We start from the raw sequence: 24,851 nt of genomic DNA on the forward strand, positions 1-24,851 counted from the left end.
ACATAGTTACTGAAACTCAAAGACTCAAAATACAGACGTTGCTATATACTTATAAATAACTCTAGTCTAAATCTAAATCGCCTAGGGTCTAAGATACAACAATAATACGGTTTTATAACCTGAACTAAGTAGAAAATAGCGAACAGAATAGGAATTTAACATATCAAGGCAAAACATTTACACATAGGGTGATATACATCTAAATGAGAAAACATGATCAATTTTGAGCTCAACAAACGCCATTTGCTGCTATTACTTTGTGATGCGTATGGAGATAAGTGTATAAGTGAGATAACATTCCGGACATGGTTTCAGAGTTTTAAATTAACTGATTTTGATGCGTAGAACTTCAAATTCTTCACGAGGATTTGCAGAAGCTGCTGAAAGAACAATGTTGCCAAATTCAGCCAAAGCCCCGCATTCAACTCGTTAAAGATTACTCAACAAGCCATTTCCCATCGATATAAAGTCTTGGCGTTATTCAAAAAAGAAGATATTAACGAGATAGGATACGAGAACTATCTGCATATATATATATATATATATATATATATATATATATATATATATATATATATATATATATGCTATCTGCATGTCTGTTGGCATGATCGCAAAGTTGATTACTTTCCTGTTACTGGACTTGAATAAATTGTCAAAAATTAATACCCATTAGGAGTATAGTCTACGATTCTGTATGTAAATTGGAGTTTGAAGAGCATCAGGGCAAAGGCATCGAAGTTTTTAATTTATATTGCTAATTGCTTGCGGAATTATTTATAAACAGATTAACAAATTATCAATAATTAATACTCATTGGAAGTATATATCTTAGTCTGCGAATCTCTATGTGAATTTGACTTTGAATGGCGTCACCGTAAAGGCACCGAAGTTTTTAATTTATATTACAAGCTAGATAAGAATGTTTTCTGGGATATCCTTAATCGCCTACCAGTCTGTGGGCTTAATTAGAGGACAGTGAAAATTAATAAAACTAAATAAAATTAAAATAAAAAAATACATATATATATATATATATATATATATATATATATACATATATATATATATATATATATATATATATATATATATATATATATATATATATATCTATACATACATATATATATATATATATATATATATATATATATATATATATATATATCTATACATACATATATATATATATATATATATATATATATATATATATATATACATATATATATATATATATATATATATATATATATATATATATATATATATATATATATATTGTGAAAAATCGCTACAATATATTTTATTATTGTCCACCGATCTTTGATATCTTCATATAAAGTGAAATGCTGCTCAGGCAGACTCTTATAAGAATATTTCCACTAATTCTCTCTCATATTTCGAATATTTTTCGTTCAGTATTCGACTCAAACGCATCAGTTGTAGTCGATAGCGATTCTTATTTACCGTTTCATCGAGCATTTCTTCCTCAATCAAATCTTCGTTTTCGATTTTTTTTTGGCTTTTAACACGACGAAGCCAACATTCACATGTTGAGATTGTTGTGCATGATTGCCATAAGTACTTACAAATTTTCAACGCCCAACGCTCAACACATTTTTTGTTCACACTTTGGTGAAAGGACGTGTGGTAGTAAACCACATTAAAGAAGGAGTAATCACATTCAATTTCAATCAGCTGCTTCTTCATTATTTCTACCGCAGATTTTCGCTGTAATGCGCTATTTGAATCAAATTTCCTATCAGCCCAACGATTTTCTCCGATGGTCTACCGCAATTAATCTTAAAGTAGCGTAGTCCAATCCAATTCTACTTTAATGACTCAATGATATACTTACTTTGATGACTGATCACTCAACGTTGTGTAATCAGCCAGAATTCCATATGCGAATACTATGATCAAATACACCTCTTTTGAGACATACAGGGATAGAATAACTCTTTGAAGTTCAAACATTACTTAATTATTGCCTGCAATTCGAATTCCAATATCCAGCTATAACCAGTTCAATGTCCCAAACTTCGATGAATATAACCCAACAAGATGCCAAAAATTGTACATTGAATTATAAAATTAAATGTTAAAAAATGAACTATATGGGTTTTTTGGTGTATGCAAAATACAGCTTATCTTAGTATTGCGCATAACATATTGTCCAAAGTATTTGCAATAATATCTGAAATATGTTAGCCTATATTTCATTAATATATTAAAAAATACCTATTACGCTGCATTATTGTTTGCTAGAGATAGTAGAGATAAACAATATTGTTAAAAGATTGTTTAAAAAATTATGAAATGAAATGTATATCTAAAATGAATTTAAGCTGTTTTCTTATTTTCATAATGACTCTTTTAATATGGTAAATAACAATTCAAACTGTAACACCAGTTTTTTCAATGTTATTTTTTACTTTACTGTTGTTTACATAACTGTTGTACTAATTAAAATAGGTTTAATATTCTAAATATTATATTGGGGTTAAATAATATTTCTTGTGAGAACATTTATATGCTCAGCTCATTAAAGCTGCGGTATTTAAGGTAGATAAATAATTTCGATTAATGAAGCGAAACTGTTTTTGAATTTCAAAGAGAAGCCTTTAGTACAAAATTAATAGAAAAACTACTTATGTACTAATTATTCAAAATAGATGCCTATTTTATTCATACATTACACATTAGTTCATGTTGTAGTTGGTTTGTTTTTCATACATTTTTTACAATCTTTGTATTTGTCTTTGGTCATTTTTAGCAGTTTAGTTTGCTTTATTTTATCTTACAAAAATATATTATTTTGTATAAACATTATTTTTGAAGTAAGTATTACGTCTCCAATATTGTCCAATATTGTCCAATATGTCCAATTACAGTTACAGCAGAATGGGCAGGATAACTGATTTTAAGAAGCAGATTAAAGAAAATGGGCTTCTAATATTACCAAATAATAATATGTTTTGATAATGCAAGTATAAATCTTCAAAAAGTATTGATCAAATCCCATCATCCCCAGACGAAAAACTAACATTATCAATCTTATGTTTTGTTAACCAGTCTAAAGGTAAACGATGAACAGGTCAATTGAAAGCTCCCCGGCCTACCACAGTAAAACACATTTTTTTGGCAAAATTAGTTTTTCTTATTCAACATAATTCCCTTCAAGGGTGATATACTGATTATAGCGACCCATTCAACTTTTCTATACCATTTTTGTAGTACGATTTGTCCTTTGCTTCAAAATGGGCCGGAGTTTCAGCGATCACGTGTTCATTCGACGAAATTTTTTTCCCAGCGAGCATTCTTTTGAGATGTGAGAACAGGAAATAGTTGCTGAGGGCCAGATCTGGAGAATGAGGTGGATGAGGAAACAATTCGATGGCCAATTCATGGATTTTTGACACGGTTCATTGTCTTGGTGAAGCAGCAATTTCATGTTCTTCAAATACTGTCGTTTTTCGGCGATTTCATCCTTCATATGGTCCAATAATGCTATGTATAGTCGCTGTTGATGGTCCTTCCTTTTTCAGGGTAGTCAATGAAAATTATTTCATGCGCATCCCAAAATACAGACGCCATAACCTTTCCAACCGATTCTTGCGTTTTCCCACGCTTTTGCTTTTTAGTGACTATCGACATGGAGAGATGTTTCATCCATTGTCACATATGGACGCAAAAACTCGGGTTTATTACGCTTGATCATCTTCAAACACTGCTCCGAATCATCAAGTCGTCGTTTTTTTGGTCAAAAGTGAGCTCGCGCGGCACCCACTTTACATAGAATTTTCTCATACCCAAATATTCGTGAATGATATTATGTAGACATTTTTCTGATATCTTTAGAGTGTTTGCTATTTCATTCAGTTTCAATTTACCAAAATTATTTTGCGGATTTTTTTAATGTTTTCGTCGGGAACACCCTTTTTTGGGCGTCCACTACGTTCACCGTCTTCGGTGCTCATTTCGCCACATCTAAACTTAGCATAGCAATCCTTAATAGTTGATTTTCCTAGGGCAGTGTCCAGAAACTCGGCATCAATCCAAGTTTTTTGCTTCAACTGAATGTTTCGCTTCAAAAAGCAATATTTTATCAACACGCGAAATTCCTTTTTATCCATTTTCTTCACAATAACAGAAGTTGCTTCACTCAAAATGCTATAATTCACAAACAAATGTTCCGAGAGCTGTCAAATTTATACACGCATATTATGAGGGCTAGGGCTAACTAAAAAAAATATCAATTTTATTCTAGTAGCGCCATCTATGTGTCAGGTCGGGAGCTTTTCAATTGACCTGTTATTATAGATAGATATTATTATAAATCAATATTTCTGTGATTTATTTATTACTGTCTTATGCCATTTAATTCAATGTCATCTCGAACATAAACATTCATAAACATGGAATATGTCTGATATTACATGACATAGTGATAGAGATGACAGTACTATTTCACTGCGGGAATATACATAGATTACCAATGCCTAGAAAAACAAAGATTTCAAAAGAAATACACATCATAATATTAATGGTTATAATATATAACATAGTCTCGTGTAAACATTAGCTGGTCTTACCGTCTGCAAATACATTTGAATAAATATTAGAGAGAAGCGAAATCCTAGTTAATAATCATACGAAAACATTGTTTGTTCTTTATATAGCATTTAAATTTTTGGATATCCGTGTCTATATTTAAAAATGTAAGTAAAGGATTAAGACAAAAATACAGTAATATATGAATCTAGTGACAATTGTTTTATTGTAGATATTCATGTCCAACTAGGTAAATACTTTTAAAAGGATTTTTTAATCGTCATTTCAAAATATTTATGTAATTTTTAAAATGGAAAGCTCCCTTTTCCTAATTTATGTTTAGTTAATATTTATTTAAATTATACAGCGTTAATTGTCAGCTTTGAAAAACAAAATGTTAGACTTATCTTAATACCGCTTAATCATCTTGTATGTTGAGTCTAGGAAATATTTTTTGCGGTAAATTTCTATTATTTTATGAGTTAACGCGACTTGAACTTGTTTATTTTGCGATCCATGTAATAGATCAGTGATAAGTCGATATTTTTTCTTAGAAGATACAATTAAGGAGAATTAATAAGACATTATTTAATATAAACAATTTTTTCAACACTGACTTTTATTAACACTTTTGTATAGTGTATCTCCCAATGATGCCCATTCTTGCTATATTTTGGAGTCTGGAGTCGTCTTTAACTCCACTTACTGCCGAATGATCAACAGATTATCCAGATGACATCCAGTCCGGTCACATGCGGAACTGGACTAGGTTTTCCTTCTCGTGTTTTACTTTTTTGCTTAAAAACAATATCAAATATAAACAATCGCAAACAAAATGTATTAATTCCTAAGTAGAATTCTAAACTGTGATAATCGCAGCAATAGGAGGGCCGGCATGTTGCCTCGACGACTGTAGCTACCTGCACATCAGCATTTAGTACCTTTGAAAGCCACCAAACCCATCGAAATATTTTTCAAAAATTCGAACATTGATAGGTAAGAAAGTAACCTTTAACAAATTTAGGTATTGTATAGGCAAACGCGAAGAATAACAAACTGACATGGTAGTTCAACGCCTTTTTTCCAAATATAACAGCTTTTTCTTGAGTTTGCCACTCAAATATTTCAATAAATTCAGGCAATGCTCGCCATTTTTCCTGTTAAGAACAACATAATCAATAAAACTATTTCACATTACCCAAAAATAAATTATCATTATTTTTTCCAGTGGATCGGGGCTGTACCCATTCTCCATTTAAACTGTTTTTGAACTGTTGTGAGCAAACGCATCACTCAACTCCTATAACCCATCTAATAAAACAGCCGATTCACGTCATCGTCAAAATTTATGTTGTCAGAACACCGCAATGTTGCCGCATCAATATTGAATTTTGCCAATTTGTCACCCCTAATTATTATCACTTTAGGGTGGATTAAATGGCTCGGCGAATGGAGGTAAAACGAAATTAAACAGTGGTTATTTACATGGTGTGGCCATTATTTAGTTTATTAATGTAATATAAAATGTGGAAAATACAAATAGATAAAAGGGATCGGCGGTGGTTTACCTGTAGACGAGGTTTGGGCAATCGATGGTGGCACATCTGAACTGAACTATGGTCAGTTACTCAATGCGTGTAAGTACCCTTCAATAATCTCCCAGATATACGTCTCGTGGTTGCCAGATATTCGTTATCGTGTACTAGTTGGTGGTGCTGGCACCCCGCCCATATTCAACATCTGGGATTATATTTCTGGGTATTTTGCAGACCGTTACTCCACGATGTAAAATTCGCCATTTCTCAAGTTCCCTATATATATATATATACATTAACCCAAAATCGACATAACCCATTTTTGTAGATTCGTTTCCCCTTAATGAATCTCGTGTGTAATGGCGTTGTTATGTGCTATGTTGATAATTATGCTTGTCAAGCCAAAATTGAATCTCGTCACTAAAGATGATTTGCGCGCTGAAATTAGGAGCCTAATAAAGAATTTTTCATTTAGACGTGTTATCATACTATATCATACTATATACAACTTACCATGATAATTTGGCGTCCGTAACTGAACAATAAGCAACAGGTTAAAGAAAAGCCAGCAGCATCACATGACCACGACAGACTGCTTTAGTGAAGCTGACTTAAATTTATTATTATTTATTTTAAACTAGTTTGTTATATTGGTATGTTAGGGTGTGGATGGTCGTTAACTCTAAATACATTCTCCAGCCCAGAAATAGTGTTCAAAATATTTAGTATTAAATATTGATATTCTGAACAAATACCTTGAAAAAATTTGTTAAGGGTTTAATGAATGTGTGGAGAAATAAATATATGGTTTGGATTTTAAAATTGTACTTAATGTATTTTTTAAAAGTATTTATACATTATTTTCAGCCAGCCGTCTTAATAATCGAGACTGAAATAGAGAACACATTTTAAACAACTTTTCTTTGAGAAAATCATTATGTCGTCGTGGAAAATATGTGTACATGTATGTTTGTTGTATATAACTGTAACAAACTAGGACATTATTTCAGTTTGGTTAGTATGCTGCATTAAGTTTTTTTTAAATTTATTTTTATAAGCATATTTATTCATTTGACATATATTGCAAATAAGTTTTCAAAACGTTTTTTATATCTCTAAAGCCTTATACAGATAAAATTTCACACATAAAACACATTTTCTTGGCAAAATTTGTTTAGTTATTCAATATAATTCTCTTCAAGGGTGATACACTGATTATAGCGACCGTCCAAATTTTCGATGCCATTTTTATGGTACGATTTGTCCTTTGCTTCAAAATAGGCCTCAGTTTCGGCGACCACCTCTTCATTCGACCAAAATTTCTTCCCAGCGAGCATTCTTTTGGAGAATACGGCGGATGAGGAAGCATTTCGAAGCACAATTCATAGATTTTTGATACGGTGCATTGTCTTGGTGAAGCAGTACTTTTTTCTTCAAATGCGGTCGTTTTTTAGGCGATTTCGTCCTTCAAACGATCCAATAACGCTATGTAATAGTCGTTGTTGATGGTCTTTTCTTTTTCAAGGTAGTCGATATAAATTATTCCATGCGCATCCCAAAATACAGACCCCATAACCTTGCCAGCCGACTGTTGCGCTTTCTCACGCTTTGGAGCGGGTTCATCGTGTGCAGTTCACTCGGGGATAACTGTCGATTGGATTTCGGAGTGAAATGATCGAGCCATGTTTCATCCATTGTCACATATCGACCCAAAAACTTGGGTTTATTACGCTTGATCATCTTCAAATACTGCTCCGAGTCATCAACTCGTCATTGTCTTTGATCAAAAGTGAGCTCGCACGGCACCCATTTTGCCCAGAGCTTTTTCATACCCAAATATTCGTGAATGATATGATGTACACCTTCAGTTGATATCTTTAGAGTATCTACTATTTCATTCAATTTGAATTTACGGTCATTCAAAATCATTTTGTGGAGTATTTTTTATTTTTTCGTCGGTAACAACCTCTTTTGGGCGTCCACTGCGTTCACCGTCTTCGGTGCTCATGTCACTACCTCTACACTTAGGATACCAATCCTTGATGGTTAATTTTCCTGGGGCAAGTTCATATATAACACCCGAAATTCATTTTTATCCATTTTTTTCACAATATCAAAAGTTGCTTCACTCAAAATGATATAATTCGCCAACTAATGGTCCGACAGCTGTCAAATTTATACACGCATTTGTTGAGGGTTACGGCTAGCTAAAAACATATGGATTTAATTCTAGTAGCTCCATGTATGTGTCAGACCGGCGACTTTCCAATTGAACAGTTAGTTTCTTTATTTAAAGAGAAGTACTGCTCTGTTTGACTAAATCGTCGATTATAAAAAGTAGCAGTGCGAAGGAATAATTTCCAATGGCCTAGTGAATACGGTGAATATTTATTTAAAAAAAATCATGTTTAGATTTTTATATATATTTTTAATATGCAACCCACAATGTCACATACACAATCTAGTTTGATTTGAACTTTTAATTCCGCATCTTAATTAACTACTCTAGTAAAAGATGTATAAAGATATATTAAAAGGAACAAATATGCTACACAAAGTGTATTTTTGACATAACCTCTAAAACGTACATTATTACCCAATTATTGGTATACATTTATGAATTAGTGAATTAGTCAGGGCATTCCGTGACACAGGTGTTAGATGTAGGATCTTTAAAGAAGCCGTCTTTACATTGACAGCTACAACGAACTTCATCTCCTAGTGTGCAAGTTCGTTCTTTGCAAATCACTGTCTGGTTAGATGTGCAAAAAAGTACAGGTCCAACACCTGAAATACGTGGATAACGTTTAAACTATTTTATCGTGATTGTTCTAAACTAGTTTTGTACTCGTACTTACCACCATGCTCGTGACATACTGTATTAACACACTCATTGGTTTCCAAGTCTCTGTAATAACCATCGGCACATTGGCATGCACAAAGGCCACTGTCAGATTCGCCACATACCTTTTGGGTGCAAACCAATTCCTCATTAGAAGAACATGCTGCAATGCGCGTTAATTAAGGATATGTACAAGAAAAATATTTCTACTTACTTTGTATGGATTCGTTTATATTCAAAGCCACCAAGAATAAGGCAAAGTACAGGAAAGCGCCCATGTCAGATAATCACAAACTTCGTGTGCGTAATGGAAAAAATAATTGGTTATAAGTGCAAAACGTTTAGACTGGTAATTTATATTTCTTGTTTCTGATATCATTAATGCTGATAAGCCACGTTTAAACATAGAGTAAGCAATCCACGAAAAATTATTATATATATAAGCCTTAATGAAATATAAAAGTAGTATTTTAAATTTATTTTAGACTTTCTTGGATATTTATTGAACGTTACGCTAAAGTATATTAATTTACTGATATGTAGCGTTTTTTTCTTGCTCGACTATTCTATATTTGTACATCTGCACAGGTGCTCAGATAATTATAATAATTACAAGTGATTATTAAACGATTTTTTTACCTGTTTCTTTTAATTTTTATAGTTCATAGTAGCTCAAGCTCAAACTTTCTTTTTTATTCCCATTAAACACAACATTATTTAAACATTATCTTTTATTTATAGTAATTTAGTATATTTACGACATTTTATCATACTTTTTCTATGTACGTAGGTAATAAAATGTACTCATAGCGTTTGATTTGGTTAAAATTGCCTCCCCTAAAAAACTACTACAGTCCTAGAGTCCCCAGGTTTGGATTCAGGAGTGTTCCAGTTTCATTATATATTTATTATTTTCCATCAATTTTGTATTGTGCTGATTAAACTATAATTAATATAATTATGCAAATTTGTAACAGGATATTAATAATTCTAACAGTTTTACATAGTTTCTTCATATTAAAGTGAACAAATAAAACTCATTTGCTAGAAATACATGATTGGCATGAACAACAGTATACAGCATAAAGTGCTCACATATAGGACTGTACAAATGTATTCACAACAAAATTCTGATACTTTGTAAAAAATAAATGTATGCGAGAAAGAAAATACTGATTAAAATATGAATGAAAAAAAATCGGCTTAAATATCATATATCGATTAAACAAAATACATTAATAAAACCTTAATGCTTCATCAATTAATATATTTTCCTTTACATTTGGTGAATATTACTCTGGGCACTGTTTAACACAAGTTTTCGAAGCCGGATCTCTAAAGAAACCCTTTTCACACTGACAGGGACAAATATTACCAAATTCTAAGCAATAACTCGAGACAGATTCTTCGCAAACAAATATCTCGTTGGGTTGAGGACAAAATATCACTGGTCCTGGACCGCCTGGAGTTAGTAAATATTTTTAGAACCGATAAATTAATTACGACGATACGTACCAAAATGTTTACAATTTTTTTCTATGCACTGGTTCGTTGCTTGGTCTCTATAGTAACCAAAGGCACATCGACAATTACAAATGCCGCTTTTAGGATCTCCACATACTTTCTCATTACAAACGAGTTCTTCTTTCGGTGAACATTTTTCTGTAAATTATTTTTATTGTTAATAATTTAGCAACAAATGATTCAATTACCTTGTATGGATAGGTCGATGTTTAAAACGACTAAAAATAAAATAAAACACATAGAAGTCAGCATGTTAAAATTTTTTGAAGCTTTTAGAAATTAAAAGTTAAATTATAATTTCAAAAGAGAAAAGAGCTTTATATAAATAACAAAATTCGGCGACTAAATGCATTTTTCATGCTGCTGTTATCATTAATGTTACTTAATTATACATAATGGTATGGCACACAAAGCGTATTAATCATTTTAAAAGTCTTTCCAAATATTTTTGATATTTTTATGTATTGGAATAATTTTATTTGATTTATTTATTTATTAAAAGCTAAAACTATTATATATAGGATAGTACATTTTTTTTATGTAGAAAATAATAATTATCTATACATATGCAGTTACAGTACCGGTTAGAAATAAAAAACTATTATATATACTAAAATCAGATTAATACTAAGATTCTCTAAGATATGTAATTCCAAGAAATAATTTATTATCTTAATATTTGGCATAAAATAATTTTTTATAACTTCCGGAAATCTTCGAGGCACTTATTGGATATGACAGTGCAGCAAATAAGTAGTTAATTATAGAGAAGTTATTTGTAGCTCTATGTTGTATGAGATGGTGTGTCGAGCAATTTTATTAATTTTTATGTTTTTTTTAAAGGTAATTTGTTTGGTGGTACTTTAGGGATTATTGTCACGTAAATATTTTCAAATCGAGTTGTCTAACGCTTGCCTGTGTAGACAATCTGTTCTTTGATTAGTGTATACATAATCTCCGTTTATATATGCGTCTTCAGATGCGTCTAATATACGTTGAAATGTATAGTCTTTTGGCTGCGTATTCCGACGGTGGATAAGTATATATTATTTACTAAATATGTTGAGATTAATTTTGAACATTCATTTGAAATATCTCAAGCTTTTATTATGGCATATAAAAATACTCGATGTATGACTATGTTGCTTTACAAATAACAGTTTTGTTCATGTTAAATTTCTAAATATTTTGATAGCATCCATATAGACTATTAAAATATCTTTTTATTTATGAATATTAATTTTTCCTCTTAAGCCCATATAAAGAGACAACTATGCGTTTTTCTGATTTATTCAAGACTATAATAGCCATATATAAAGAAGAATATTTGTATAATATGCCCTTATTTTAATTTTAATGCCGTAAACATGTAATTAATAATAATCTACAGCGATTGCTAGAAATAAGATATATTGAATTTAATTATATATTCTGAAATGTAAAATTTTTTAAATAAATAAATTTTTTATCAAAAGCGATAATAAAAAATCCTTTTTTCTCTTAAAAACTGTACAGGAATTATGAAAAAACAACTTTATAAAATAAATTAAGTTACATTGATGTAACTATATTAATAGTGGTACTTTTTCATAAAAGAATATTTAGATAATTTTATATTTAATTTAATTAAAATTTAATGTAATTTTGAATAGAAAGGAAGTTACAGTTAAAACAAATACACGAACAATTTGAAAAAGCATTAAGTTCCAATTCGGAAACTATAAATTTATAACATGGGAGTAATTCAGAAATTGGACAATTGACTGCCACATAATCTAACAGAAAAAAGTTTCGAAATTAATTTGGTCTTTTGTAATTTCTTGCTTCAAACACTCAAGTTGATTTCTTTATTTAGTTATTACCATTGGTGATGCTCTCACCAACAAATAGTGCTCGCATGGTAGTCGCTATACTGATTCTAACTATTATTTGTTTCAGTCACAAGCATATAACATATCTACCCATCTTTTTAATTTTATTAGAAACTCCAATTATGAATACTGCACAAACTATATAGTTTCGGAAAGGTAACTTTATAACCCGCAATAATTGATTACAAACAATGTTTCTTTATACTTATTATATAGTTAGTGTTCTAGTCTAATTAATATTCACATTAACATTAAAACACAAATAGTATGAAAACTAACAAAAAACAGGAAAAATTTCGATATCGTAATAATATTAATATATTGAAATAATGCTGAATGTATATTATTGACCCAATTATTTTATCATTACTTTATTGATAAATATATTTTAATTTTACATTCAAAATTTTGAATATTATATATAGATAGGGCATCGTGTTACACACTTTTTCGAACTCGGGTCTCTATAGAAGCCATTTCTACACTGACAACTGCAACGAAATTCATCGCTTGCTGAACAAGTCATTTCGCTACATAAAACTGTATCGTTGGATCTACATACAGGAATAGGACCAATACCTGAAATATATTCATAATGTACAATGTAGTCATATTTGTACTGAAAAACTAAATCACTCACCAAACTGCTTCTGACAAAAATCGTTGACGCATTGATTAGTTTTCAAATCTCTGTGGTAACCATCGACACATTGGCATACACAATGACCACTTAGTGGTTGGCCACAGACCTTTTCAAAACAAACCAGTTCTTCGTGCGAGGGGCATACTGCAACATGTATATTTTACCAATATGTTATAAATAATAATATTTTGGCTTACCCATGATGGATTCGTTTATATTTAAAATAGACAAAATAAAAATTAATAATATAAAAACAGTCATGTCGAAGGTTTAAGAAAGCTTAAAACAGAGTCGTATGTAAAAAAAGAAAAAAGTAAAACGAGTTATATATAAAATTGTATACATGATAACAGTATATACATAACATGTTTTGAATATTTGCTACAATTTTGAATTTTAATCAACATTAGAAATATTTACTTTAAAAAATAACCAACTTTAATTAACCATGTGTTTTTAACTTTATGCTATTATAACGATTGCAAGGCTTCAAGAAAGTTTGAACCATGAAACGTAAAAATGTGTATCACACTTGACGATTATATGTGTCTAAATATGCGTACCAATACTCTATTAGCTATGTCTTCTTGTAACATGTTCCAACATTCAAACATAAATAGAACATTTTTTATGAATCTATATGCAGAATGTAGTGTAGTGATGATCTCTGCTCATTTAAAGTACTTCGGCGCATCCAAACTGAATGTTCCGAATCGTAACAAACATGCTGCTAACAATCTTCTAGATTTCTACCATTTTCTATGACCTTAATTGCTTTGATTTTGGTTTTTCCCATATTGTAACATCTCCGGAAACTTTTTGGCTGATTTTCGAATAAGATGAATAATTGTAGCCTTTAAATGACAACAAAAACTCACAATCACCTAAGGACTAGGGTATTAGTTGATGCACTTCCCAAAGTATCTCGAATTAATTTAGTTCACGCACCAAGCTAAAGAAATGCAAAATATATTTTAATACACAGACACCTGTGCCAGGTGAAAATTATTCATGATATGCACTTGTTATATACTGTTGTAAATTAAAATAGTTTATTTGGTAATCTTGAAATGTTTCTTTAGTTCATTTCTTTCTTGAAGTTCTTGAAGCTGTATATCTCAAGAAACATTTCTCTAAGCCACGACTGCAGACAGATTATTGGCAAACAAATGTCTCTTTGGGTTGAGGTCAAAATGCCGCTGACCCTGGGCCGAGAATTCATAAATATCTTTAGGACCAATTGTACTAAAATTCATCGATAGGCACCAAGATACTAAAAAGTTTTGTCTACGCATTGGGTCGGGCTTTTCTCTAATAAACAAAGATACAAACGGTTTTTTTTCTGTGAACATTTTTCTGTAAATTATTTTTATTATTAACGATTTAGGAACAATGATGTATTAATTTACCTTGTACGGATTAGTCCATGTTTAAAACATAGAACATAGAATGTTTAGCATATTAAAAATTTTTTGGATCCCTTAATGTATGCTTATCATTAATGCTTTGATATATTGATATTTTGGCCTATTGGAATAGTTTTATTTCAGTTGTTTATTTAGTAAAAAAACTAATTTTAACATTTTAATTAGGAAATAATAGTGATAAATCTATATATACACTTACTGCGCATGTCAAAAATTTCAAATAATATATTATATTTACTATCAGTTTTACACAGATTCCAATTGCAGATTACTACAGGTGTGTAGTGTAAGAAAATTACAAACATTAAAAAAGTTTACTGTGAGTAAATTACTTTAATCTAATACTAGTTACTTTAACAATATTTTTACAGAGTGTAATTACACTGTGTAAATTAAGATGTAAAATTTCGACAAATAATTTAATATCTTAATATTTGGTATAACAGAATTATTTGTCATTACTTTAGGATTTTCGAGACACTAATTGAATTAATTAATAATCGTGAGAAATTTTGTCTCAAACCTATGACAATTCAGTAAGTAGATGGTTATTAGCGCTCTATCTTTGTTGGTAGTTGTTAGTAGCTCTCTTTTGTATGATATGCACAAGAGAGTATTCTAGCTGATACCACAGATTATCAAATGAATTTAAATATGTGGAAATTTTGATAATTTTTATATAATTTTTCACACTGTAATACATTTAGAGTACATTGTGTATTAGAGAGTATTGTCATGAAAATATTTTCAAATAAAGTTGTTTCCAGATTAAGGTATGACCATTAGTACTTATATTACCCATATTTCCAACTTTTGTAATTAGCGTCTAATTCGACGAAAATGTCTTCCCAGCGAGCATTCTTTTGAGACCTAAGAACAGAAAATAGTCGCTGGGGGGCCAGATCTGGAGAATACGGTGGATGAGGAAGCAATACGAAGCCATATTCATGGATTTTTGCCATCGTTTTCACTGACTTGTGACACGGTACATTATCTTGGTGAAGCAGCACTTTTTTTCATCAAATGCGGCCCTTTTCGGTGATTTCGTTCTTTAAACGGTTCAATAACTCCCGGCACCCACTTTGCACAGAGCTTTCTCATACCCAAATATTCGTCAATGATATGATGTACACGTTCAGTTGATATCTTTAGAGTGTCTGCTATTTCATTCAATTTCAATTTACAGTCATTCAGAATTATTTTGTGGATTTTTAAAATGTTTTCGTCGGTAACAACCTCTTTGAGGCGTCCACTGCGTTCACCGTCTTCATTCACATTCTTAGCATACCAATTCTTGATGATTGATTTTCCTTTCTATAAATAAAAAAGATCACTACATTACATAACATTTTTCCATGGTCTATTCACTGTATACAAAAATTTACTGATTATACTACAAAATTAGGAATAAAAAAGAAATTGTTTCAAATTACAATTACGACTGAATTTATTGCTGAATCCATCAAATACTATTAAAAATGTGTAGTGATTCTGCTCCCTCATCTCCCAATAGTGATATTTGATTTTAATGATTTAAAAGTGAGAATTTTGGTGTCACTAATTAGAGATGGTCTAAAATGTTCGATGCTAATGACGATTTATTGAATGAAAATTCAAATTCTCATCAGAAGAATCTCGTTGATACAAGGATACATTGTTGCCTTTTGAACTTGGATTTCTACTACATCCAACGTACGCATCAGATATTAAAACTTCTGATTAACACATATTCAAGGTTTCGAAAAGCCGAAAGTCTGCGAAACTAGATCGATGATTGGATGTCTACGCACGGGGTATAGTATCGTCATGTTGCCAGAAAAATATGGAAAATTGTCGATACTTGTTCCAATTTTCCTCAATGAATGCGTTTTTAAATTTAAAATATGGAAATCCGAATACATGCAAGCAACCTATATATCAGACTGGTTACATATTGTAATATCTAACCTGCGATTAAAATGTGTGCTCAAAAACAGAAACCAAATGTATTGGTCGGTTATTTTGGCATTGCTAAAGAACGTATCTTATTCGCGTGATAGCAAAATGATGAATAATAAAAATTAACTAATGAAAAACTTTATAGCATATTTAGCCAATCGCAAAACAAAATTCTATTTGCAGTACTTGTTTATAATTGCGAAACACTACTGACTAAACGACGTACTGCAGACATTATATAAGAATACTAATTAAGTAGAACAAATATTAAACTTTTATTTGCGCGAAGTATTTAAAGAAGAAGACAATTTCTTGATATATTTTTATGACTACCACGAACACATTAAAAATTCCTACGCATTGAACGCTTTTCGAACCTGCTGCTATCGCTTCAGTAGGCGAACAGACCCGTCCTCTTGACCACAGAGCTCCCAAACTAATTCAACTATATTTTAACAGTAAACATTACACTAATCAAATTGATTCGAAAGGAGTAAGGGGTGATTTGTAAGTATTGGGTCACTTTCTTTAAGACAACTGTATTAGCACGTTTAATAAAAACTCGTGTTTGAATGATAATTTGCCATACATGCTTTATCAGCATTTACGATATCAGTGTTTGTGAAATAAATTATTTTAATTTAAATATTTCTACTCATAGCGAACTACTTTTTCGACTAGAGTGTGAACGTCGCTGAATATACAACATGGTTTCTTCCTGGTATTTCATATTTATGATGGTTGTTCTAAACATAACTCCATCCCTACAAAGTAAGTAAATATAGTATTCATTTTAAAAGTATTAATAAATAAAACTACTAGAAGCTAGTTGTCCACCCAATGAAGAACTGGTTTGCAAGCAAAAAGTATGCGGCCAACCTCAAAGTGGTCTTTGTAGATGTCAATGTGTTGGTGGTTACTACAGAGATTTAGAAACAAATCAGTGTGTAAACAATGCTTGTGGAAAACATTTTGGTAATACCTCTTCAAATGTAATGCCTCTGAGATAATGCTCTTGCATGTTATTGATGTATTTTAGGTCATGGGCCGGTGCTTTTCTGCACAGAAAATGAAAGAGTACTATGTAACGAACAAACTTGCTCAATATCGGACGAAAATCGTTGCTCTTGTCAGTGTAAAGAGGGATACTATAAAGATCCAGCTTCAAATAAGTGTGTTACACAATGTCCGGTGACAAAATCAGGATATTATTAAGAAGGAAATTCCCACATTGCGTATTTTTAAAAAATAAACATATTTCCGATTGACAACTTATTTTTTCAATAAACCCACTAATTAAAAAACACTATTTAGAATAAAGAAATAAAAGAAAATATCGACACGTTACATAAATAGGCAGCATAAAATGACAAAAATTCTGCCTAAACACACGAAAAAATAATTAAATGATGACAAACTAAACTTGATGAAATGTTACTTATATACGGATAAAAATACTTAAAGCTTTTTTTATCAAACTTTTATTTTAAATAAGAAGTATAAAGTAATCACTGGGGCACCAAAATACTGCCGATCTGTCTGTATTTTAACACTTGTCACCATTTGCAATTCATTCAGTTGTGTTAAATTCAGTTAAAATAAAATAGTTTTTTTTTAGGAAAATGATAGTTTTTGTGTTCTAAACCCTTTCCCATTTTAAAATTTGCGAAATTAAACAACGAAACCTCTAGAAGGAATGAATCAGGTCATTTTAATGGACAATTCACTTGAAATAATGAATTAATGACACTTTTTTGAAAAATTGTCCAACCATCATTTCAAACTACTCATGCAGAATGACTATCGTAGCATCCGCCATATGGCACTTAGCATAATTCGGTTCATAATCATGTCATCCATCTACTTCTATATCATAAGTTTGGTCTACAGAAATCAGTTATTATCTTTTTATATCTGGCCATTTAAGGAATAAAAAAATGTAGACAAATGAGGTTAATCCGTGGTCCCAAATAGGGCCTTTATGCCGGTTGACATAGTCAATCGTTTAGAAATGCGCTACGTCACTAAAGATTATTTTTCTGCCAAAACGGATAAAGAAAGAACAATTTCATGTAAACATATTTTTATACAGAATGGCATTGGTTCGAACAGTAACCAGATAAGTGATATTGAGAGTCAAAATTCCAGTACTACTGGCTAGGTTGCTCGATTTACATGAGCCCATATAAACAGCATTGGTTGTGACCCGTATATGGATTGCCATATATCTCTTATCGCCGTAATTATTCTGGAAAACATAGGAAGGCCAATAAAGTTTTAAAAATCTTAAAGTAGCCTCAGTTTTGAGGTTTTAAAAGGTGTGCCACATTTGATTACACATCATAACAAATCCGCAAATTCCGTAACAAATCAGAATGCTTATTTAGGTTATTAAACCAAAATAAAAAGGAAGGGACAGCACACCCCTCACACCACTAACGACCCCTAACTAATCAAATGATCATCAACAAATCGCTGTTAGATAACTATTTAGAGAAGCGTTCTGACGCTTTGGGATGAATGTAACTCTCGAAGCATAATGTTTTCCGTCTTCGAAATGACACTTATTAAGTAAAACGTTACGTGTATATAAAACATTTCACCAAATCGTTTATTTTAAACACTATATGAACTAAAACTATTAGATACTTGAAATATAAAGATACTTGAAGATGAAAGTAAATATTAACATTGGTAAACATTTGCTTTCATTTTGGATTTCTCCAATCTGGAAACACTCAATTCGACAAATCCCAAGCTGGTTCTTTGAGAGTCTCAACTCGTCCGATATGTCTTGTAAATTATTGTCTTTGAACTTTTTTGATCCTCCAGGATACAACAAAATCGCCACTTTTAAATCGTTGGTAAAACTAAAACTGACAATTGATATATGGCGGAGCAGCACGACTATTAATTCATAAAGTTATTTCATAGGCTTCGGAAGCAAATTTCTTCATATCAAACATAAACAATATGTGCCAATAATACAATTTTAAGCGCTCCAGTATTGGTATCCGTATATATAAAACTCAATGGATAAACTCAACAATACTGAATGGAAAATTGTTATTTTATTAAGAGAAATATCAACATCACCGAACTTAATGGCTAAGTTAGGTTGTTTAACAGTTGTTTATGTTCATACTTCGTATTTTCATTAACTGATCTCACTGATATGATGATAAAATACGTGCAAGCATCTAGTATAAACTATAACAAATAAATATTCTTCCGTTCTGTCAAAAAGAATGTTGTGCAAAAATATACAAAAAGTTAAATATTAAATTACTTTCTTTATACTAACACACAAAACAAACTACAAAAACTGTTATATGTATGAATTATTCTGGTATGAAGAAACAGCCGATTACGGCATCATTAGAAGGCATTAATTGCGGAAAGAGATATGAGCATAAAACATGAATTTTACGCTCAGTGGGTTATGTTGACGGCAAGAGCGAGTGTCCACCACGAGGAGACAGTCAGTCCATCGTTCTATCGGTATTTCTCACGGTCGCGCGAGCATACATAACAATATTCGGCTTTATCGGGACTTCTGGGAACGGGAGAAGAAGGCTGCATCAGGACGGTCGGTCCAGCGGCCGGCAGGAATGCATAAAAAACCGCTAGTATCGAACCGAACGCCATTAGTCCTCGCAGGAGTTAATGCATCGAACCGCAGTAATTAGTAATTCCACCTGCGCTGCACTTATCGGCGACGGAGCTGCCTCTCGCGGGAATAAGTGTCGCTGCCCACGCAACGTTCTTCTAATCGCCCTATTAGCGGCTCTTGTTTTAATTAACGTCCGAAAGTTCCGGGAAGGCGAAGGTGTAAAGTCATTACGGTCATTAACATACAGGTTCAGAAGCCGAACTGGACATCTCGCGTGTAATTAATGCTATTTCATTTAACTTTTACATCTTTTCTACATGGAAAAACCGTCCCAAATCCCATGAAAATACGTCGCGCATTTGCACTTTCATTGCCCGGCTTGGTGTAACGGGAACATTTCGTTTGTACAATCGCGTTTAATCTAGCTTGTTGAATTATTAGCTCTTTAAGTGACTTCGTGGTTTTGTTAGATACATCAAATACCAGAAGTTTTAACACATTATTCTCGCCCTAAATTGTTATAAATAAAATAGCAAGACATGAAGACGTTTTAATGATTTAGTCGTATATGACATGACATGACCTTATAATGCTGATCGAATAAATATTTTATCCATCTTTATTACCCAGTTTTAGGTATCACTTAATACATTTTGTCCTAAATTCCGTTTATATTTATGCAAGTCGTTACTTCGTTATGCACTTTACTTCTTCAAATATCTTGTATTGTAAACACGCAATTGTTTTGATTACAGTAGTCATAAACTCACATTTCTGAAACAATATTAACGACATTACTTTATACAAACGCTACAAGTGCTGTTGTGGAACTTAAAGGCTAATTTGTTCATTAATTGGTTTTCAACCATTCTATCTCTTCTGTTACGCATTTTATAACTGGGACAATCGGTATTATTTCGAGATATCATAATTGAAATAATTGAATTTACTGGAATTGTAGAACTTTTCAAATATGGAAAACACGTTGACATCATATTGTCAATGGTTCCGCAGATATTCAAAGCATCACCCTACATAATCTATAAGAGGGTATTACAATTCAGGGTATAAGGCCACAAAGGCGGAGCGAAGTTGCTTATAGTATTACTAGCCATGAACTATTTAAATTTTTCGACTGAATCTTTGAAAAATGCCCGAGCTCGTGTATTCGTGAAATAAGAAAATTCTAAAGTTGTAGAAACTTTTCTTATTACAGCCGTATCACAGTCACAGGAATATTGGATTTTCCAAGCATTGGAATTTAAAAACCACTCTATAGCTTTAATATTAAGTTGGGCAGTGGCCAGTCACTAGGCTTAATACCGATAACCTACGTTAAGTAGTAAGTCCAGCCCAGATAAACCTTTAGCTGGTAAAGAAAACATAACAACATATATAATCAATTTGAAGATAAATAAATTATAAGTTTAGCAGTAAAGAGAGGAACTAATTTACAAAATTGGGAATATTCTGGATAAATTATTTGAATCAAACAAACGAAACGAAAAACGAAAAGCTCTTCAAAAAGACATTATTTTATAATCTTCCAATATATTTTTAAAAATGATGCAACAAAGATTGGCGACAAAAAGCACATGCAAATTTAATTTAATTTTAACGTCACTTTGATCACTATAGTGATACTACTACCATGATCCCAAATCAACAGAAAAGCCTTGCAATAGCGTCAACCCTCTTCTTCGAGTTCTAAAAATAATACAAGATTTATAGAATATTTAAGAAACAAATTTATTTTTCAATCAATTCCAAGAGAACTTACAATTATAACATACATTAATAAACCATCGGAAATAAAATTGAAGCATTAAGATGCGAATTTTTTTAACATTCGGCTTTTTGATCAGACTTATTATACCTGACATATTATACCTCAGAAAGAATTATTATAAAAAGTTATTGTAAAGACAAATTGTAGTAGAATGTAATTAAAAACAATTATTTCAATTTAAACTTCTTACTCTTTCAAGCGGTCACATCTCTACAAGCTTCGCGAGGACTAAAATCTGCTAGATACTGTTTCATATAACGAGATGTGATAGGAACTGACTGAAATATACGAACCTAATACCTTAAACGGACAGTACATTTGGTTTATTATTTGAGGATGATGTCAAGAACCGCAACAAAAACTATTTCCTTCGTACACATGAATATAAGCCAGCAGGAGGATGTGCTTAAAAATTAACGGATACTTTTTTCTACGCATATCTTGTCCGTATCTGTCGTCACTTCAACAAGGACAGACGACCCAAGTTAAAAAAGGATCTAAATGTAGTCCCCATTTCCCATATAAGTTGCGCGAGCCCGATTCCGTTTATGCGACTGTGAGAACTTCGACGATTCCTTCTCTCCATCTGCGCAGATCTGTGCCGGATCGATTAAGATGCGATTTATCTGCGCAGACAGGTCGATCGGACCGGGACTGGGCTGTGTTTAGTGGTATAAGAGTCGTTTTTCAGAGGCTCGGCGAAAACGCGCCGTTCAAACGTCCAGCAAGTGAGCGCCGATGAGATCTTGGCCGGTTCCGGCTTTTTACTCGGTCTATCGTTCTGGTTACCTTCGGCCCATACATTCCTAATCCCACAATGTCACATATCGAACGGAAGGAATGTAAGAATGCTAATTAAACACGGATGTTATTAGAATGAATTTTGATGTTTTCTGGGTATTTTTGGGGCAATAATTTTAATAGGACGCCGCCAAATTTCAAGATAAATTTTATATTAGGGCTATACCAGGTGTACTGGAATGTCATTACCGGTTTTTCGAAAAAAAAAACGGAATAATATTCAAGAAAGTGGAAATATTTATTCATTTGTAGTTTTCGCCGTTTGATTCTATAAATCTTGCCCATCTTTCAAAAACTGTTTGTGCTTAGAACAAAACAATTCATAGAGCCATTTTTGAACTTCTTCGAAATTATTGTGCTTTACGGTACTATGGCTACTACAGGTATTTTTTGCTCTACTATATTCACACAATTTAGCTTAATACCTACCTAAACCTATTTATATATTTACAATATTATTTTAAGTACTACCAACTGCTTGAAGTCGGTGCCGAGCAACAAATTAGATTTGATTTGTTCGTAATTTAATTTTGTGTATATCTTACAATTTTATATTATTAATTTTGTATTGTTTGGGCTCTAGATAAAAAATTATGTGAAAATTTACTATGGACTGTAGCGACCACTACGACCCTTTATTCCACCACGCATTCACCTACAGCAAGTTCAAAGTTTGGCAAAGCCGGTGGATTAGTACAATGCGGTTCCCGGCTATAAACGACCACCATAGCGACGTCTCGCTCTCTTTTCTTTTCTCTACCCCCTTTACCTTAATCTAATATCCTGTCCATTATCTCGTCGACCACATGTATCAATGTAAATCGAAATAAACAAGAATTTCTTCAACCAATTTTTAGTTCTCGTGCAAACTCCTTCCAAAAATAGTAATGAGTGTGCGGACAAGCAATCGCATCGACAGCTACGCATTTCGACCGACCGACTAGACGAACATTCCTACAGAACTACCTCGGAAGTACTCTCTTTGGAATAAAAGAAGAATTTTGAAAATCGGTCCATGACTGACGGAGAAATCGGCGAACATTCATTAAAAAAATATATATACAGCCGAACATAGAACTTCTTTTTTGAAGTCGGTTAAAAATTAAAGCAATATATTATTAGAGGAACCGAAAAAAATTAAATTGAAATAAAAATTATTAATATTTGAGAAGCTCTTAAAGTTCATTAAAACAGTTGGTTAATAGAATCAAAACTGATAATGGACATGGTAACATATAGTGCATGTTTTTAGATAGTCGTCTTCTCAATCAGATATATCGCAAAAAATTAACATTCCTATGTATCACGTGGTTTTAAGTTCGCTGATGCGCGTATTTGAGAGATACGCGTGTCGTACCCTGGCGGAGGCTGTCAACAATCAGCGATAAATTGTAGGATTATAATTTTCCAAATTGCGAGATAAGCTCATAAATCCTGGTCGCGATAAAGCCCGCTCGGCCAAGTGAATACCGGCCAGATTTAACGGTACGTTGCAGTACCTGTTGTATATTTAGGTACCAGTGCGGTACTGCCTTATTTGCCGGAAGACAAACTGGATTCTGTTGTAGGTGTACTGTGAAAAATGTGGTCACTTTTCGAAAAGGAAACGTCTTCTTCTGAGTTCACATAAATTATAAATTACAAGATTGAAAAAAAATTTTATATCACCGTTCTGAATTGACTTTGATAAATTCGCAGTAGTCGTGTAAAAAAAATTATTTTCAGATAGTATTTTTTTATCCACTCATAACGTTAAATTAGTTCGTGGAAAGTAAAAAATTTAGTTTAGGATTATTGCTATATATATGTCAGTACTAATAATTTAAAAAGTAATATTGATGATCAGAATTGATTTTGTTATTTTTGCAAATTTTTGTTAATACTTTCGTGCATTTTAAATAAGTTTAATAGCAATTTTTTTCACTCCAATTGAGTTCAAAAATACGCGTTTTTAACCAGTTCAACGACTTCTCCGGGACCGAAAGTTGTTAGGCAATTTGTTTTTAATGTACTAGAATAAAAAATGACTTTGTTGCCAAATCAGAGCCGAGAGATGACCAATCAATTTGCTATTCTCAGACTCCTGGCAAAGAAGTCGCTGTATATCAATCAGAATTGATTGTTTCATATGCTGTTATTTCAAGTTCGCATGTATATATCCATGTTTCGTCGCCTGTTTAGATACTATACGAAACCTTTTATATCCATTGAATGTATTTTTAATAAGATTTTTTTTTCGGATTATGCTGAATTCAACGCGAAATAAGTTATTTTTGGGACAAATAATCATGCAATATATTGCTGATGC

At 31.9% G+C, this 24,851-nt stretch overlaps 5 protein-coding genes across 8 annotated transcripts in view; 2 read left to right on the forward strand and 3 right to left on the reverse strand.

The window, feature by feature from the left end:
• The window catches only part of Atg16 (Autophagy-related 16), a 538,761-nt gene that overhangs the window by 433,049 nt on the left and 80,861 nt on the right, over positions 1-24,851 (forward strand). The window lies entirely within an intron of this gene.
• On the reverse strand, positions 8,640-9,311 carry LOC143195554 (uncharacterized). The gene is made up of 3 exons (XM_076402816.1): positions 9,152-9,311; positions 8,954-9,100; positions 8,640-8,882 (listed from the first exon to the last, which is right to left on the reverse strand). Exons 1-3 carry the CDS (start codon positions 9,213-9,215, stop codon positions 8,725-8,727), a joined length of 369 nt encoding a protein of 122 aa, XP_076258931.1. The 5' UTR covers positions 9,216-9,311; the 3' UTR covers positions 8,640-8,724.
• LOC143195552 (uncharacterized) lies at positions 10,184-10,808 on the reverse strand. Its single transcript, XM_076402814.1, has 3 exons — positions 10,650-10,808; positions 10,453-10,599; positions 10,184-10,399 (listed from the first exon to the last, which is right to left on the reverse strand). The coding sequence occupies exons 1-3, from the start codon at positions 10,711-10,713 to the stop codon at positions 10,230-10,232; spliced, it is 381 nt and encodes a 126-aa protein (XP_076258929.1). The 5' UTR covers positions 10,714-10,808; the 3' UTR covers positions 10,184-10,229.
• On the reverse strand, positions 12,688-14,456 carry LOC143195553 (uncharacterized). Its single transcript, XM_076402815.1, has 3 exons — positions 13,173-14,456; positions 12,973-13,119; positions 12,688-12,911 (listed from the first exon to the last, which is right to left on the reverse strand). The coding sequence occupies exons 1-3, from the start codon at positions 13,234-13,236 to the stop codon at positions 12,748-12,750; spliced, it is 375 nt and encodes a 124-aa protein (XP_076258930.1). The 5' UTR covers positions 13,237-14,456; the 3' UTR covers positions 12,688-12,747.
• LOC143195551 (uncharacterized) lies at positions 16,738-17,611 on the forward strand. The gene is made up of 4 exons (XM_076402813.1): positions 16,738-16,847; positions 17,002-17,111; positions 17,163-17,315; positions 17,380-17,611. The coding sequence occupies exons 2-4, from the start codon at positions 17,048-17,050 to the stop codon at positions 17,553-17,555; spliced, it is 393 nt and encodes a 130-aa protein (XP_076258928.1). The 5' UTR covers positions 16,738-16,847; positions 17,002-17,047; the 3' UTR covers positions 17,556-17,611.

Source organism: Rhynchophorus ferrugineus, unplaced genomic scaffold (assembly GCF_030347505.1).
Source record: "Rhynchophorus ferrugineus isolate W39M unplaced genomic scaffold, kcgeb_rfMv2 rfM4, whole genome shotgun sequence".
NCBI classification, from domain to species: domain Eukaryota; kingdom Metazoa; phylum Arthropoda; class Insecta; order Coleoptera; family Curculionidae; genus Rhynchophorus; species Rhynchophorus ferrugineus.

What these genes read in the sequence shown, in the direction of transcription:
- LOC143195554 (XM_076402816.1), bottom strand. Translation starts at nt 9,215, where the DNA reads ATGGGCGCTTTCCTGTACTTTGCCTTATTCTTGGTGGCTTTGAATATA. An exon ending in TATAAACGAATCCATACAAA is followed by an intron (nt 9,101 to 9,151) that starts GTAAGTAGAAAT and finishes CGCGCATTGCAG; the next exon opens with CATGTTCTTCTAATGAGGAA. An exon ending in AGTATGTCACGAGCATGGTG is followed by an intron (nt 8,883 to 8,953) that starts GTAAGTACGAGT and finishes CACGTATTTCAG; the next exon opens with GTGTTGGACCTGTACTTTTT.
- LOC143195552 (XM_076402814.1), bottom strand. Translation starts at nt 10,713, where the DNA reads ATGCTGACTTCTATGTGTTTTATTTTATTTTTAGTCGTTTTAAACATC. An exon ending in CATCGACCTATCCATACAAG is followed by an intron (nt 10,600 to 10,649) that starts GTAATTGAATCA and finishes AATAATTTACAG; the next exon opens with AAAAATGTTCACCGAAAGAA. An exon ending in AAAAAATTGTAAACATTTTG is followed by an intron (nt 10,400 to 10,452) that starts GTACGTATCGTC and finishes TACTAACTCCAG; the next exon opens with GCGGTCCAGGACCAGTGATA.
- LOC143195553 (XM_076402815.1), bottom strand. Translation starts at nt 13,236, where the DNA reads ATGACTGTTTTTATATTATTAATTTTTATTTTGTCTATTTTAAATATA. An exon ending in TATAAACGAATCCATCATGG is followed by an intron (nt 13,120 to 13,172) that starts GTAAGCCAAAAT and finishes TACATGTTGCAG; the next exon opens with TATGCCCCTCGCACGAAGAA. An exon ending in TTTTTGTCAGAAGCAGTTTG is followed by an intron (nt 12,912 to 12,972) that starts GTGAGTGATTTA and finishes AATATATTTCAG; the next exon opens with GTATTGGTCCTATTCCTGTA.
- LOC143195551 (XM_076402813.1), top strand. Translation starts at nt 17,048, where the DNA reads ATGGTTTCTTCCTGGTATTTCATATTTATGATGGTTGTTCTAAACATA. An exon ending in CATAACTCCATCCCTACAAA is followed by an intron (nt 17,112 to 17,162) that starts GTAAGTAAATAT and finishes TAAAACTACTAG; the next exon opens with AAGCTAGTTGTCCACCCAAT. An exon ending in TGCTTGTGGAAAACATTTTG is followed by an intron (nt 17,316 to 17,379) that starts GTAATACCTCTT and finishes GATGTATTTTAG; the next exon opens with GTCATGGGCCGGTGCTTTTC.